Source organism: Dermacentor silvarum, chromosome 11, assembly GCF_013339745.2.
Source record: "Dermacentor silvarum isolate Dsil-2018 chromosome 11, BIME_Dsil_1.4, whole genome shotgun sequence".
Classification (NCBI taxonomy): domain Eukaryota; kingdom Metazoa; phylum Arthropoda; class Arachnida; order Ixodida; family Ixodidae; genus Dermacentor; species Dermacentor silvarum.
Genome location: NC_051164.1, coordinates 81993421 through 82010748, shown reverse-complemented (window position 1 = coordinate 82010748; position 17328 = coordinate 81993421). Strand labels below are relative to the sequence as shown.

Sequence of the window (17328 nt, the reverse complement as noted above, 5' to 3'; positions counted from 1 at the left end):
GAACGTCTCGCAGTTTTCTTCTCTCTAAATAACAAGCACTCTCTAACAAGTCGCATTACACATGTAATGAGTGTGCGTTCAGGGAAGGCGTTTGTAGTCCGCGCTGTGTGGCCAGCATAACACGTCTATAGAAATTCGCTCGTCTCCACAGCTGTTAGGTCTTGGCCTGTGAGCGCCCGGTTCATGCACGGCCACACGGCTCCGCATTACTCCATCAAAATACCGCTTATAAACACATTCACGCGCTCTCTCGATCGTTTCGTTATAACAAAATTTTCCCTACACGTGTGTGCATAGTAGAGGGTTTGTTCTTTGTTTTAAGCTTATAATTTCGCTCAAAATCACGTGAGTGCTGTGTCCTCCTTTTCAGATAGATTTTCTTTTGTGCGTTTCTGGGTGATGACGAGCTTATACTTCAGCACTGAACATACCGAAAAGCGTTTTATCCCGCTTCCTTCAGTAGCAGACTCTCCGACAACCTGCAACACGCCGACAGCGCTATACAGGGTGTTTCACTTAACTTGGATCAAACCTTAAAGATTTGCAAATGCCACGTAGCTGGACAGAACCAAAGTAATGTTGTTTGCAGTCGCTTGGAGATACTCAGATTATTTGTTGCATTCCGCCTGATTATATAATTTGTCTTAATTAATTAATTAACTTCTCAAATATTATAAGTAGATGAAAAGTGTCAATGAGAAAATTGTATAATGATTAGAGGTGGACAAATATGAACGCTTTCGAATACGAATCGAATACGAATAGTAAGTCTCAAATATCGAATCGAAGAATAGCCAAACGCAGACGCATACATTTAACGCATACATACTTGTTTACGTATAATTAGTTACCATACTTGTAGTTACTAGTGAAAAAGAAACAGCTAATTATCGTGGACAAATAATCAGGATCAGTTTCAAAGACAAGGTTATAATTGTCATTAAAAAAACTGCATGAATAGCTTCTCAACATCTTTAGAACCTGATTGAAAACAAGCTTTCCAAGAATGAATGGCTGCTGTTTCCGAAAATGTCAAATAACCGGCTGCCGAAAAAACAAAAGAATTTGAGTTGTGGGAAAAGGAAAAAAAAAAAAAAAAAACGCTGCTGCGGTACTTGTGTGCCGTAGACGCATGTAATAAGGACCGTTGCAACAAAAAACGTCACTGGATGTAGCGTAAAAGATAAAACTACTGTCCATGATCGGACTGCCAAGTGACAAACTACAAGCAAGAATCGCTGGGTACCATGTAGGTTGCGGCCGTGGAACCGAAAACAAAGCTTGAGTTTGTTTCTGCACAGCCTCGAAAATCGGGGGAAAGAAACTTTTTGTCGTTGTTTCACTTCTGCTACTTGCGATACTATTGTTTAGCCGACGGAGAAACAGTAGCCAGGTACTAACAGTTGGCTTTGGCGAAATATTCGGTTGATTTTGATGTTCGAAAAATACCGAATAGTTCATTTTCGAATACGAATAGTTAGTGTGTAAAACCCCAGAAAGAAGAAGAATCATGATAGTAAAGTAAGCTGTTTTATAGTGTTGCTGTTTATAGTTATTTTAAGTTCCATTACGTTGGCAGCCGTTCGATAATTGTCAATGTTACCCCCCCGCGCGCAAAACACGATGACAAACAAGAAGACGACCTTTTAAGAACGACCACCTTCGAGCACGATGCGGGCGGCGGTTTGTCGAAAGGCACCGAGAGAGGCTTTTCCGTGTGTGGGCTTCATGGACTGCATACCGCGTTAGCCGCGCCCACCATCTAGCCAATTTACCGCAGCGCTGCATTCCGAACGCGACGGTGTGAAGCAGGCTCAGCCAAGCCCCGCACCGAAGAAACATAGTCTCGCACTCTCGTTGAATCGCTATGTAGGCTGCTCCGAAGAGTACGGGGAGCGTATGCACACGGAGCAGTTCCGAATTCTAGGCTTACCTGCCCGGCTGCGGAAATATTCAGGCTCTTCAGAGACGCCGCGTCTTAACGCCGACCGTACAGGCCCACCCTGCGTTTGGAAACAATAGCATAATTCTTGCCCTGCTGATAGAGTTAAGTTCCAGCGTGATATTGCATGATTCAGTTTTGGATGATATGATGCCGGCTTGTGCCGTTACTTATGAAGTCATCATATTCATGGCGTCTTTTTTTTTACTCATACATCGCAGGTAAAGGGCACTCGTAACGTGCCTTTTCGGCATTTCAAGCACATCGTCGAAAACATCTAAGTTCAGAACAAATATGCTTTAAAGGCGTTTACTTAAATAGCGTCCAAAGACTTCAGGAGTAAGTTTCCTTCCAGGCACTATATACCTCCACCTATAGGTTATGCTAAGAAATAACGCCTATTCGACGTACTCGCGTCGACCAAGACGTTTGTGGTCTTTTGTAGCTACCTAGAGACGTTTACACGATGTTTCTCTCTTGGTGGGAGGTCCTTTTTTACACTCGTCTGGGTTGTGGGTTCGGTTTTTGGCCCCGACGCACCCTTCCCGGTCGACGGATGCAGACTGCAAAAACACTCGTTCACTGAAATGTGCATTAATGTAAATTATTTAAACCCCGGGCGGTTGAAATCAGCTCGGAGCCCTGCATCGCGTCATCTCTCGCAGGGAAGGTGCAACTTTTGGGCCGTGAAAACAGAGAAAGAAAGAAAGAAAGAAAAGAAAAACTGATTAATATATAGTTTGTCATGAGACGAAATTTTATGGAAACGCGAACAGTGGTGAACTGTGGTATAACTGATGTCTACTTCGTTTTGATGTTCCAACGAAACGAAGTCTGCAATTAATTATAATACTTTTACGGAGCGACTGAAGTACGAGGGCAGAGGTGTTTGACAGTTGTTTACGTCTGCCGTTTTTGCAATGCACCACCATCGGAGGGACGCTTGCACCGCGGCGACCAATGACTACTCGCACTCCATGGCCTCCGAGATCGGACCTCACATACCGATCTCAGAGGTCACGCGCACTCGGTAGTGAGAACGCCACAGTCGCTCTTCCAAAGCGACGAGGACCTGCGTGACACCAAGCTCGAACGCGTGTGCCCTGTCCGATCTTGTCGGTTCCGTGGTCGACGCGCTCTGAAGGAGGCGTTGCACCGAAATAGCGTTACGCGCTGCAGACGCCCCCAAGGAAAAAGCGCACGCAGTACAAGGCCGACGATTGAAGAGAACAAAAAGAGAGAGAGAGAGAACAGGCGAGCGGGAGAGAGAGAGAAAGAAAACCACCGGAATGAATGAAGGAGGCAAGAGAAACGAGACGACGAAACGGGAGACCACGATGGAAACCGAAGGCATTTCTGAGTCGAGGTGGAGAGAGGAGGAGAAAAGCGGTAGGTTGTTCAAGGTGCGAACAAGGAGAGGAGGAGGACGACGAAACGGCGAAAGTTAGCGAGGCCTCAATTTGGGACTTGATTATTAGGACGTTGTGGGTCGCACAATTCCACTGCATCAAACAGAGAGAGAAGAGAAAGCTGAACAGTAAACTAGGAATAACAATACTGCCAAGTACCACTCCTTGGGTATATATGAAAGTTCTTTCGCTCATTCCCCATCATAATCGCGTATTTAACCAACAAGCTTGAACTAGATTTCCATCCCAGCTGGAGTCAACACGTGCGCAGCTCTGACCGACCCAACGCGTCCAAATCTTAACAAATCAAGCCTGACTAGCCAAGATGGCCAACAGACTCGGCGAACTGAACTTAACCGACCGACACGCCCAGATTTCACCTAGCCAAGCGCGTTTAAACCGAGTGCACACGCCGCGCAAGTAAGTGACATCCCCCCTTTGAGGCGTCGAGCCGTGCGGAGAAGCCCCCGCACACGAAGAGGCCTGCCAGCCGCGGCACTGGGTCAGCGGCGTAGGGGCTGCGCTCCTGGGCGAGAGTTGCGGAAGCGAGGTCGACGGTAGGCAGCATAGCGGAGGGCGAGGAGGTTGCAGCGTGTGAAAGGGTAGCGCGGCACGCCACGAGGGGGGGCGGCCTGCTAAAAAACACCCACAAGAGAGAAGACCGTCTCGCGCAGGCAGCGATCCAACATCTCCAGCTTCGGGTTCTCCTCTCGTAATAGGCGCCGGCCAGCAAGCAAGCAGACCCGGCAGAGTTTAGCACCGACGTCAACACGCCGCGATTTTCTGCCTGCCAGCTTCCAGCCTTGATTGAGATCGCGTAGTGGCGATCGACTCCGAAACAACGTGGTGCAGCCGAAGTGAACTTGAGATCGCGGTCGTGCTTTTTAAATTTGTTTGGTTGTTTTAGAAGTGTGTGGTGTTGTGTTTTGTGTGCGTGTTCGCCGCGGTTGCACGGGCACATGGGAGGAGATTCGTGAGAAAGAAGAGTCGTGAAGTGAAAGGGCCGGTTGTGATCGTTTGAGAAGCACAGAGAACAACAACGCTGGGCGCCTGAGCGAAACGTTTGCCCGTGGGAGCGGTCGGTCGTCTATCGAAGCCTCGACGCCGGCGTTGATCGAGATACGACAATGTCGTTCAGCGGCATCAAGGTGAGAAGAGGGGTCACAGTCGAGTCGAGTATGGCGTTGCGTCACTCGTTGTGACCGAATTTAAAAACGTCGCGCGCCGGCCAAGCGTGATATTGCTGATGCCGGAATTATCTGTTTGGTAACTCGACATCGAGCTCCACACACTGCACCTAAAGCCGAGCTATACTGCTGGTGTTCACCTGACGAAGTGTGCATGGCGTGCAGTCAGTCACGAGTCGTTCGTTGTAGTAATGTGGATACGTCGCTTATTACGTACGTGCGAAGAGCGATCATATATCGTCCGGCAACTACGCGCTGTACATTTTGTGGCGCGGACGGCATGCATGTGCGCGTTGTCAGACTTTTACTTTTTATATTGATATTGTAATGAAATCTTCTAAATCAGTATCGTACATCTTCCTCCCTACTCCATTGTAATTAGATGAATCCCCCATCGTCATCGGGAGAGTTTAGTTATGAAACCGGAATGACTCATGAATTGCGCAAATAACCTGACGCAGTGACTGCTAGTACGCACTATAAGTTTGGTCTTTGATGCTCCAGAATGACGCGTCCTAGAAACTTTTTTTGCATACCTGGCGGCAGAATGTCCCTGTATCCATACGTATAGACCGCGACAACGCTCCACAATGTTCCACACTTCGTGAGCGAAGTCCGTATTCATCATTTTCTTATCATCATCATTATCATCGTCGTCATAATCCTTTTATTTCGTTCATCATCTTTAAAGGCTTTATGTCGAACCACACAGTGCGTATACAGTAGCGGAATATAATACATGAAGGAGCGATGTTCGGTGTTCAAGCAAGCAGTCACTATAACCGAGCCGTGACTCCGAAGTTCGAACAATATTTGCAATGCTTGGCCGCATATCTATCGTCTGTCGAAGAGGTTTATCCCGCTGTAGGTTGTCCATTTCATTAAGAAAGGAAAGTTGATGATATTAAATAATCCTTTTTTTATTGGTTCTTGCTGTACGTTGTCAAGCCGACTTTTTTTTCGTGCCGTACTTTTCTCGAGTGGCGTTTCGTCGATTGTAACTAATGCTTGCGTTATGTGTAAACTTTACCGGTGCGTTACGTATCATAATCTGCACCAAACCGTCCCCGAACGGCAGTTACAGCTAGTCTGGACACAGAGACGAAACAATTTGCTTGTGCCGCCCGCGCATTCGAAGCATCAGAGGCGCATTTTTCATATCGGCTTCGGCAAAAAAAAAAGGAAGAAAACGGAGCGGATTTGGACTAGGTGATGCTGTAAGCCAGACAAGTAGGTCAGCTCGTTAATGAAAGAGCCTACAATGAGGGGTGTGGCCACGCTGGAGTTGATGAGCGACGTAGGAGGAGTTGTTTTTATAAGGGCTCGGTCGCCTCCTCCCGTCCAGTCGGCTCTGTATGTAGATTCGTCAGTGTAAGGTGAGCACTCGGCGCTCCCATTCCCACACGTACGGTGCAAGACGGTTCAGTGCCGGGTTCACGTGTCGTGTTGACCAGCCGACCGTATTTATTTATTTATTTATTTATTTATTTATTTATTTATTTATTTATTTATTTATTTATTTATTTATTTATTTATTTATTTATTTTAATTTATTAAAAATACCACAAGGACCCACGTACGCAGGGTTTTACAGGAAGGGTGGGTGAAAAAAACAAGTTGGTTGGCGTCAACAAATAATAATTTAGTGCCAATTTAGCGGTAAATGCAAGATAAATGCGTTAGCATTACGTCCGCGCCTCTTTAAGGTCCCGGATCCATGGCTTAAACCGCGTTCACCAATTTGCAAGGTGTTTGTTCAGGAGCGAATATATATATATATATATATATATATATATATATATATATATATATATATATCAAAGGTTAACGAGAAAGTCGTTGACTGTCGCGATAAAAATGATTGAATGTGTGTGGCGGTGCGGCCACCAGCGACGATATACAGCTTTCACATGGCTGATGCGATGAGCTTTACTGATGGGAGAACAGTTGGCTAAGACATGAGAAAAAAAAAGTATGATACAGTGAAAGCCTAGCGATTTTGCCATGTATTTAGAAACTTGACAGACGCGCTTTTTGTTTTAACGTTAGTTACGCGAGGAGTCGCCAGAATACACGATTATTACTGACGAGTAGTTCGGTGACAATGAATAACAATGTCGGAATAATGTGCTGAGATCGCAGCTCGATCGTATACGCTGACAACACGCTGGTTGTATGCGTTATTGACAATGACCTGTTAGGTGCACGTTCATTCAAAAGACATGAGGGAATATCGAGCAAGTTCGGACCTATAGGCAGTGAACAGAAATTTCTCCTTTACAAAAGTGAAAATTTGTTTTCTAGCGGAATTTGGGTAGCCAATCTATACTAATTATCATCCATGGACGATGACGTCGCTCCTCTTCTTGTGTAATGCGTTATGCCCCTTCCATATATGGCTCAAATAAGGTATGATCGACAAGTTCTCTGCCCGGGACAACACGCCGCCTGGTTCAATGTCCCTCCTGTTCGTCCCATTGTCACTGGCCAAGCGGAGGGTGTCCGAGAGCTCTCGCAAGCATCAGCAAAGAGTAAAGTGGGACAACGGTCCCGCTTCTTCCTGTCGTCCGTCCCCATTTGATTTGGTTAGGTTAGGTAAGGTAAGGTAGGTTAGGTAGATTGGGTAAGGTTAGGTTACGTTGGGTTAGGCTAGGTGAGTGTAGATTGGATTACGTTAGGCTAGGTTGGGTTAGGCTAGGTTAGGTTACGTTGGGTTAAGTTAGGTTAGCTTCGAACTCCGAAACTCTACATTTTCGCTGTGAGGGCTTCTGGAGGACCCCGAAGTACCTCTCCACTCCGACCGACATCTGTGTGCATGCGTCGACCTGTAGCGCCGTGTTACATTTACACTACTAGCACCTGCCACGCGCTCTCTCAGTGCGGCCCATCACTCCGCTCTCATTGTAGAGACAGCCATCATGCTGACTCGGTGGAACAGCCTTGTTGACGCGTCCCTGATGCTGCTGCTGCTGCGACGGCGCGGAGATGTCAGTGTGTCAAGAGCCCCGCACTGCGCGCGAACGTCGTCTAGCTCCCGTCGCCGACGCGCATATAGAACCAGAACGCGCGAACGCACGCACACGCGGCTTCGACGTGCCTGTGGTTGTCGGTGCGAAGCACCTCTCGGGAACTCCTTGACGGCGCGTCAGTATGCGAGCGTGTATGCAGTATACGCGTACGTACCGTGGTGGCGCGTGTGCTCGCGAGCGAAGGTGGTGCCTGGGAAGAGGCGCTTAAACACACACACACACATACGCAGCGGCTGCAGCGGCCGCGGCGGCCTCGAAGGATCCTCGACTTCACCTTTCGTTATGTGTGTACCGTACGGCTTTAGCTAAGAATAAACGCCTCACTCTTAACCTCACCCTCCCACCCCACCCCTCTCCCCACACCCCACGCGCGCCGTCCGCCCTCTTTTGCTAAATCCCTCCACAACTGTACTACTGTGCTTGCCACCTTTCATCTGGCATGGAAGAAGGGCGGGAGAGGGGGGGGGGGGAGGCGAGCGTGAGGTCTGCGCGCCGCGCCGGGCCCACCGACCCCGAAACGCCTGCAGCAAAAGCGCACCGGAAGAATCGCGCAAAACAGCGCGTCTAGGAGCTGTTCTCTCTGCTTTTTGGCACCTTGCTTCTCTCGCAAACGGGCTTGATATATCTCGAAAGGAGGGATTGCGGAAGCTTCTCCGAACGACGGCCGGTAACAGCGGGAGTCCAGCTGCAGCCACTGCACACGGGGCCGTGCCCCATGCCGTGATGCAGTGCACCGTTCTACTCTTTCGTATACGTACCCCCATTTACGCGAGTAATAAGTCGACCCCGTTTCCTTAGATGCAGCTGGTTTCTGACTCGCTAGACACCTTAACCGCAGGTACCATCGTTTTTTCTCGTTTCTCGAAACGCCGCTACGGGCCAATAAGGTTCTTGCTCTTCAAGACCATATAACGAGGGCGGCGTTTAAGCTCACATCAGGTTTTGCGTCTCTGTACATTTGTATATCCGCGTAAGGGCTTATACTGCAGGCTTTGTGGATTAAATATATACAGTAAGTTCGTGCACTCCTGATCGCGGCCCGTGCCACCGACGTGTATGTGTAACACTGGCTGGCGTATGCACGAGGCTAGAAAACTGTACCAGCTTGTGGATATGTTCCCGGCTTGAAAGCGCAAACGGGTCACACGAGGAAGGACCGAGACGGGGCAAGAAGTCGCTGCGTTTGTTTGCGCCTTAAGCAGCGATTAAATTCACCCGTGCCATTGCATCGCGCGTTAAAAAAAGAATTCTGGTCAAATTGAAGCGATATTTATTGACTACGCAATCATGCTTAGAGACACTGAATTCGCTTAGAGATTTGCCCGTGGCACTACTTGCTCAAGAAATTTGTAAATTTGACTACTGGGCGCTCAGGCCGTATGTTGGTGATCACCCCTACGTTCTTGTTTTACAGCGATGAACGTCTTGTAACTAAGTGAATTTTTCATTGGTTTTCTTATCCTATGTACTCACCCCTATATCTGAGACGGTTGAATTCACCCATGCCATCGCTTGTGCCTGAAAAAAAAATACAGGTCAAATCGAAGCGACATTTATGGACTACGCAAATGTATAGATGTATACATACATGTAAAGGAAAAAAAAATTGAATACAATCGAAACCGGATATATCGAATCTGAAGAGGATCACACAAAAGTTCGATATATTGGTAATTCGATATATCAAATAACATTTTTATACACAAATTTTCAACGGGATCTTACTGTTGTTCGTTATACACAATAATTCGTTATATCCGGGTTTGACTGTATGCCACAAACAAGCTCATATTCCTTCTTTCTGGGGTTTAATTTTACGTGCCAAAACTAGTTCTGATTATGAGGCACGCCGTAGGGGAGGGCTCCGGATAAATTTTGACCACCTGGGGTACTTTAACGTGCACTACAACGCAAGCACACGGGCGTTTTTGCATTTCGCCTCCATCGAAATGCGGCAGCCGCGGCCGGAATTCGATCCCGCGATCTCGTGCTCAGCAGCGCAACACCTTAGCTGACTGAGCCACCGCGACGGGTAGCTCATATTCCTATGAGTCACGATATCATCATCATCATCAGCCTATATTTAGGTCCACTGCAGGACGAAGGCCTCTCCCTGCGATATCCAGTTACCCCTGTCTTGCGCTAGCTGATTCCAACTTGCGCCTGCAAATTTCCTAACTTCATCGTCCCACCTGGTTTTCTTCCGTCCTCGACTGCGCTTCCCTTCTCTTGGTATCCATTCTGTAACTCTAATGGTCCACCGGTTATCCATCCTACGCATTACATGGCCTGCCCAGCTCCATTTTTTCCTCTTCATGTCATCTAGAATATCGGCTATCCCCGTTTGCTCTCTGATCCACACCGCTCTCTTCCTGTCTCTTAACGTTAGGCCGTTAGTCACGATATAGTCCATGCTGCAACGCCTGCATAATTCGTGTTACGCCTAAGATAGAGGCCTCTAGACACCGCAGTGCTGTATTGAAGTCAAGAAGTGAATCCGCGGCCGTCGACCGCCGCGACATTTCTCACAGCCCATGGCGCTATACAGATTCAGCCGAAAAGCAAAGCCCGTTTAAGTACGCGACTGCGGCTAAGTCCTCCTTGCCCGTTCTCTCGGCCATATACGTCTTGTGTAGGTTTTCTTCGTTTGCACAGTTTGTGCAGCCGGAATTCCAAAAGCGGAGTGGTGCGTTGTCGCGCCCCTGCACTCACTGGTCGGTCTCCGCGGACGGCATCCCGACGTTGACGGGACGAACGGCCGTTCGTGCCGTGTTTGCACACGTGTTCAGTGTGTGTGCGCGCGCGGACCGCAAATACGGATTGCTGCCTGGGGAAAAAAAAGTAATAAAATGAGTGTCCTCCCTCCCGATCTCGCCATCGGCGCCCAAAGACAGCACCCGCCCGTTTCTTTTTTTTTTTTTTTTCTTTTGTGCACCTTCCACATTTAGCGCAACTTTTCTATCTCGCCGTAAAGATGCTTATCCGAACATGATTAGAGGGATTCTACAACAGTGCAGTGATAAATGACGTTCTACTGGTATTCTTTCAAAGTTATGCTTCAAGACGAAAAAATATATACTTCGCAGACGTTAAAGAACCCCAGGTGTTCAAAATTAATCCGGAGCCCTCCACTACGGCGTGCCCCATAATCAGAACTGGTTTTGGCATGTAAAACCCCAGAAGGAAGATGATGTATGTCAGTTTGACGACTGGTATACACTGCAGACAGCGAAGCTGTACGTGAAAGCGAGTTCTCACACCCTCCGGAAGTGCAATAGCACTGTAAAATAATTTACACTCTTAAAAGTGCATAAAGGCGTAAATCTATCTCACACCCTTACACCCAAGAAAGGGTGTAAAAAGGGTGTAAAAGGGTGTAAAAAGGGAAAGGGTGTCAGCCACTTGCTGCTGCGTGGCGACTCCACTCTATCCCTTCTTTCGCTCCCACTACCCCTCCCCGTTGGCGCTGAGCCGTGCTCCCTCAAGGGCTGCAGAAGATAGCGCCAACCTTTCCCTTTCCCTCAAGAACCACTTATCATATGGCTGACGGTTCTTATACAGGGTGTCCCAGCTATCATGCACCAAGATTTAAAAAAGAGAGTAATTGCGTTATTCGATGAAAACAGTGTATATTGTTTCCAGTACAGTGGAGTAGCCGCCGGTAATTTTTTAGTTGCTGAGATTTAATTAATCTAACTCGAAAAGTATATTGTCCTAATTATCAAAGTGTCAATGAGAAAACCGTAGAGCAACGTGAAAAATTCCCGATACATGCTTTCTGTTGCTCGTTACGTGCTACATAAGTGTTTTTTTCCGAGCGTGATAGCTAGAAGCTCGCGAATACACTCAAAGTGCCTCGAGTGGCCAGTCGCGCGGCAGTGCACTATAGGTGTTCTTCGAGCAACGTAATTGAACCTTTTTTAAAATCTTGGTGCATGATAATTGGGACACCCTGTATATACCTCTACCACGTGACCGGCTTCGCACAGTTCACACACATACGCTTTTTGACACTCCTAATGTTAACGCAATAAAAAAAAATAGCAACCACAAATATGTTGTCTATTCGATTGATGCTATATACGTAGGGTAACTTTTATTTTATAATTATTGATCGTACCGTTTCAAAGCCGATTCGGGGCTCCGACGCACTGGCGTGGAATTTGCATTTGATGTATCGACCACGCCCTCAACTGCCGGCCCTTCATCGCGCCGCACAAATCATTGGTCTTTAACGTCCCAAAGCAAGTCGAGGATTATGAGAGACGCCGAGTTGGGGTCTCTGGATTAATTTCGACCACCTGGGTTTCTTTAAATATACATTACTAGCGGATAAACTAACGGCCAAACTCCACCCTTCCCCGTTCGCCCTTCCTCTCTTTTTATAAAATTTAATTAAATTTCGCTCTGAAACCTCGGCAACAGCACATCTATGTAGTATACGTGATGAATATTAAGGTATATTCTCGTATACCTGGGCAATTACGGCGCACGAAAGTTCTCGAAACTTGCTCAGTTGAGTCTTTGGTTTCATTAGCATGCTGCGCATAATTTTTATTTTCCGATAAATAATGAACTAGGCTGGAGTAGACCCTGTCATAACCTACGATTTCACGACCAGCTGCATGGTGCGGGTACTTCAGGCCAGCGTAACCACCTGTCTTCTCAGTTGAATTCTGTACTCCAAAAATATTGTGGCCGTCTGTATACGTATATAGGGTGACCCAGCTAACGTTAGCCAAGCAGTGCAATATATATATATATATATATATATATATATATATATATATATATATATATATATATATATATATACAAAACACGGTGCAAGAAACGATTTTAAGACCTGTGGTGTTCGGTCTTCAGACCTTTGACGACCGACCACGACATGTCTTATAATTCTTGCACCACGTTGTTTTTATCATTTCTTTTTTCGTTGAAAAGCTTGGCTAAGTTTAGCTGGGACACACGGTATGTATGCATACTACATCGACCAAGAACATGACGGGTGTCCCAATACTGCTCGCTCAGATCCATTTTTTTTTCTGCGACATAACACACATACAGGCTTGACGATACGACACACAACTTTTCGCTCACCACCTCCACGCGAAAAGCCCGTTCGCGCCTCTTGCGCAGCTCTGCTCAATTCAGGTTCACGCGTCATCGCGGTGCTATTTGTGACGTCACCTCCTTTGCGCAACAAATGGCCGTCTTCCTGACGAGAACGTCGGGCAACGAGAGGGAGGCGTAGTAGGGCTGCTCGACGACGAGCCGTTCGCCAGCGGCAGTATTAAAAAAAAAAAAAAGTGATGACGTCAGATGGCTTGTGTGGGGAGGGGGGGGGGTGGAGGTGAGTGAAAGAGCTTTAACGTCCAACGCAGCTTGGGCTGGCAAACTGGCTGCCGAACGTTGTGTTGTGATAGTTACGTTTCAAGCTCACAAAGCTTTTGCGCTGGTGCCGTTATGCTGAGCGATACATAGATGTGGGGGGTGATCTATGTTAAGGAGTGAATGGCGACAGTTTATGCTAACATATTGAACGTGTGTGATGTAATTGAAGGCGGCAGAGTGTTGACTGGCTGGTTGCTTTTCTGCTACTAAGCACGAGCTCGCGGATTCGATCCGCGGCTTCGGAGGTCGCATTCCGATAGACGGCGGAATACAAAAGGCCTTTCTGTACTTTTCGTGCACGTTAAGAGTGCATCTCGAGCGGTAGTAACTATAATCCGCAGCTGCCAACTATCTAGCGTTACTGAAAGCTCCTGTGCTATTTCGGGAAATCAATCAATCAATCAATCTGTAATGAAGACAAGATGAATTTATTTATTTGTCACGTGCTTTATTGACGAGTAAACGTCAAGGAACGTTTACACGTCAATAAAGCACGTGACAAATCAATGAGATCAAATCAATGAGCCGTGCAAGAAAACATCAGGCACGGGGTGGTTCGATAGAAGTATAGAGGGGTTCTTTATCATAGCTCTAAGGGGGCGGGGAACCCGTTATCTTCCTCCTCGTTCGCGCCCACTTTTTTGTGCGTTGTCCTCTTCGTATGCAGAACATCACGCGTCGCATCGGCCGGCTTCCACGTTGAAGCAAGCGGAACGGGCGAGCACAATTCACTAATCCCTTCGCGAATGAACGCAAAGTAGAATTGGAACTCCACATATTCAGAGTACCCTGCAATCAAACTGAGCCAAAGTTGAACAAAACGTGTCTCCCCGACAGCGATGCTACTCGCATAACTTTCTTAAAAAGAAGCTGTCTAAGTTTTACTCTGGAAATTGTATTTCAGTCTGTGACTGATGAACTTAAATCGCACGAGTGGTTTACGTAAGGTGTCTTCCAAACAATACGAAGCTATCATTTTGGACACCGAAAATTGGGAGGACGCTTAAGCTTCGCTTTTAAGAGTGGAACACGATAGCATTCAAAGATCCCTGACTGCTACTCATGGTTCCCGACGACTGCGTGCTTATGCAACCGTAATGGTTACTGGCAAACACTGGCGGCGAACGCTATGCACGTAGGCGAGCTTTCTGGTGGAAACGCGGCCTCTTGCGTGGGCCGATCCCGGAGATAGTGCACAACCGCGCCAAAGAAATTGCATCATTTTCAGGCTTCCGTATTTGCTTCGCACTTTTAACATTTCAGTCTGAGAAGATTTAACATAAAAGGCATGCGCTGTGGGTGTTTTGTTTCGTGACACTTGTTTGTGGATTGTCATTCTCAAAATTCCGAGGAATAGCTTTGCCAAGAATGCAAGACAAGGTATGAGCAACATATTAGATAGAATGGTGTGGCGTACCTAAACGTGGTTGGGGATGATTTTCTGGCCGCGGGCGCCAATGCCGACGCCGACGCCGGATTTTCTGCGACACGGGCCCCCACTAAACGCGATCGCGTTAAAATGAATGCTTACGTTAAGCGGAAGCTTAATCTCGGGGCCAACACCAATTTTCCTATTGAAATGGACGTGTAAAACGCAGAAATGTTTTTGAGACAACCGCCAGACAGATATATGAATGAAATTTGTTGCATTTGAGAGAAAAAGATAAGTTATAATGACAGTAAGAAGCAGACTATTGATTTTAGAGCCTTGTTTTTTACAGAAATGACCGAACATTGGCAAACTTCAAAGAAAATAGAAGCACGAAGTTTACAAATCCCTAACTCGGCACTAAAGACAGATATCTGGGTCCTGTAAGTTGCACCCGTTAGAGCATCTAAAGCGGACAAATTATGTTTATAAAGTTACAGCTTACGCAAATTTGTTACGTTTACGAGGGTTTTGTAAAAGTCGTCCTCACAAATTAGTGGTATATTTCAGAGGGGTGTATAATGAGTAATCAATTTTGTCCGCTTTAGGAGTGTAGTTTACAGAATTGGGACTTCGCTTTTGATTGCTGAGTTAGAGTTGTAAACATAGTTTCGCTTTTTATATTTCGCATTATTCAACAATATTTATTAAAAAATCCATGGTCTAAATCAAAAACAAGTTTCTTACAGTCAGTAGAGTTTTCTTTAATGAAAGAAAGCATGTCATATTCCGTGGAGTGGTTGCCCAGAAAGACTGTTAAATGAGTCAGTAATTATGCGAAAGCTAAAACAGCGGCGATATACCCAGGTTCACGTCTGCTCGCACGCATCTGAACAGAATAGCGTCACCAATGAAGTCCCGCTTTGTCCAGCGTAACCTTTTCCCATACAATAAGCGCTTATCGGCTGTTTTTCATCACATTCCACTCGTTTCTTAGCGTTATGAAATATTTGTGGCAAGATAATAAATGTTACCTGCAATCAATACTTCGTTATCTTGCTTGCGGTGCATGCTATGAAGTACATCGGGCATAATGAAAATGCTCGATGCAATCGCTCGTTATCTAGTTGTATTCGTTGGGAGGCGTACGTAGAGTGCGACGGAAAATGTCCGTACCGTTCCCACGATCTCGTGCGAACACATGTTCAACAAACGGGGCGCTGTGAATACGCATACCAGGGAAGAATTCCCAAGCTTTAGAGGGATGCTATACAGACAGCCATAAAATAACTTGAACTGGTTGTGTTTTTTTTCTTCAGAAACCTGTTTTTCATTCATTTAGCAACAAGAACTTGGTTATTTCTACAGGAAGTGAATGTCCAAACGTCATGTCTAACCTCAGCGCCATAACGTATACGTCACCGTGACGTCACTGATTTCAGATTATGTCTTCTCGCATCTGGACCGTTTTGGTGAAGGAAAAGTTCTCGAAACTTGCTATAGGTTGAATGTTTTGCTGGCTCTATAGACAGGCGATGGAGCCTTCTTGTAATGATAAAGAATTACAAACAGACCCGTGCAAACGCTGGTAATTCATGACGTCATCGCGAGCTATGCAAGAATCGCTCGAGTAGTGTCGCCACTTGTCTTGTTTTATCGTCTCTCTTCTGGCTTGCCAAGCCTATTTTCAGCAAACGGGGTTTCGCTACAACGAAATGAGTTCACTAGAGCGGTTCGCTAATATAGAGGAGCGTAATTTACTAATACAGCTAGACTTAATATTCCTCTTTAGTGGCCACCTAGAACACAAGAAAACTAAAAGGGAAATGAATACTCGATAAAGTATGTGAAAAGCGGGAACTGTTGAAAACTCCTTGTGTTTGCGCGAAAAAAATGTAACAAAGAACCAAAACACTTTAACGACATTGCATTTCAGCTTGCTGCTTCGCTACGGGACGGGCTAAATGCACCGCCTGAATGCCAAATGAGTTCGAAGTGAATATGCGTGTTCCGTTAGGTATCGGCACAACATGTCGTCGATTTTGGCGTTCAATAAGGAGAAACGGACCGCACAAATTGGGACGCGCTATTTTCGTAGCGATCATTAGCTGCCCTCCGTGGGCTACGAAAGTGCCCCCCCACCCAACACACACACACACACACACACACACACACACACACACACACACACACACACACACACACACACACACACACACACACACACACACACACACACACACACACACACACACACACACACAAAGCCATGACTTATAAATCGCAGTCTCGTTTAAGCTAATAGAGTATTCTATTAATTAATAGAATATTAATAGAGTTTAAGCTAATAGAGTATTCATTAAGAAATCGATTTTCATTAATTTCGCTGTGATAGGTTGATTATTAGAGGAGAAAAATATATAGATTTTTTTTTCGCGCCGGAAACCCACACCATTGTGTCGCTGTGACGTCACAGATTTCAATGTATATTTTCGTATTTGGAGCGCTGTGGCTCAGTTACCGTAACCGAAGGGGATCCAGTTACTTTTGTGCTTCAATGCATAAAACGACGTTTTGTCAAGAAATGAACTGGAACGCCAACGGCATTTCTCTGCAAAGTTCGGGAATTAATATCTCGAAACTGGTCTCATCCTGAGAATTCGTTCCACGTGGATTCGCCTTGCGAGCTCCGCGGCTAGAATTTGTAAATTCCAATATGGGCCATAGGGTAATTAGTTAGAAACGTGATTCGTGATTTTTTTCTTATTTAGTTGATTATGCATTTAATTTTTGTGTAAGTAATGTCCGCCTCTTCGAGTAGACCAGCTCAAGAACTAGAATTGTGCCATCTGCCACAGGTAACCTTTAAAACAATTTTTTTTGAAAGTGTTCGCTGAAACACCCGTAATATTACTGCGACAGCGTACCCCCATAGGTTGATACAACCAAAAACAGCTGGCACATGGGCTAACCTGACCGCATTTAAGGAAAAACGGCG

The 17328-nt window shown here is 46.2% G+C and overlaps 1 protein-coding gene across 2 annotated transcripts in view; it reads left to right on the top strand.

Moving 5' to 3' along the window:
- The window catches only part of LOC119433304 (dihydropyrimidinase-related protein 2), a 76705-nt gene that overhangs the window by 4149 nt on the left and 55228 nt on the right, over positions 1-17328 (top strand). The window contains exon 1 of one of the 2 annotated variants that reach the window (XM_037700450.2): positions 4046-4499. The exons of the other annotated variant lie outside the window; for it this stretch is intronic. Within the exon in view, the coding sequence (XP_037556378.1) occupies positions 4479-4499 (21 nt within the window). The 5' untranslated portion in view covers positions 4046-4478. Of the gene's footprint in view, positions 1-4045; positions 4500-17328 lie in introns of those variants that run through there. 2 annotated transcript variants of the gene reach the window in all.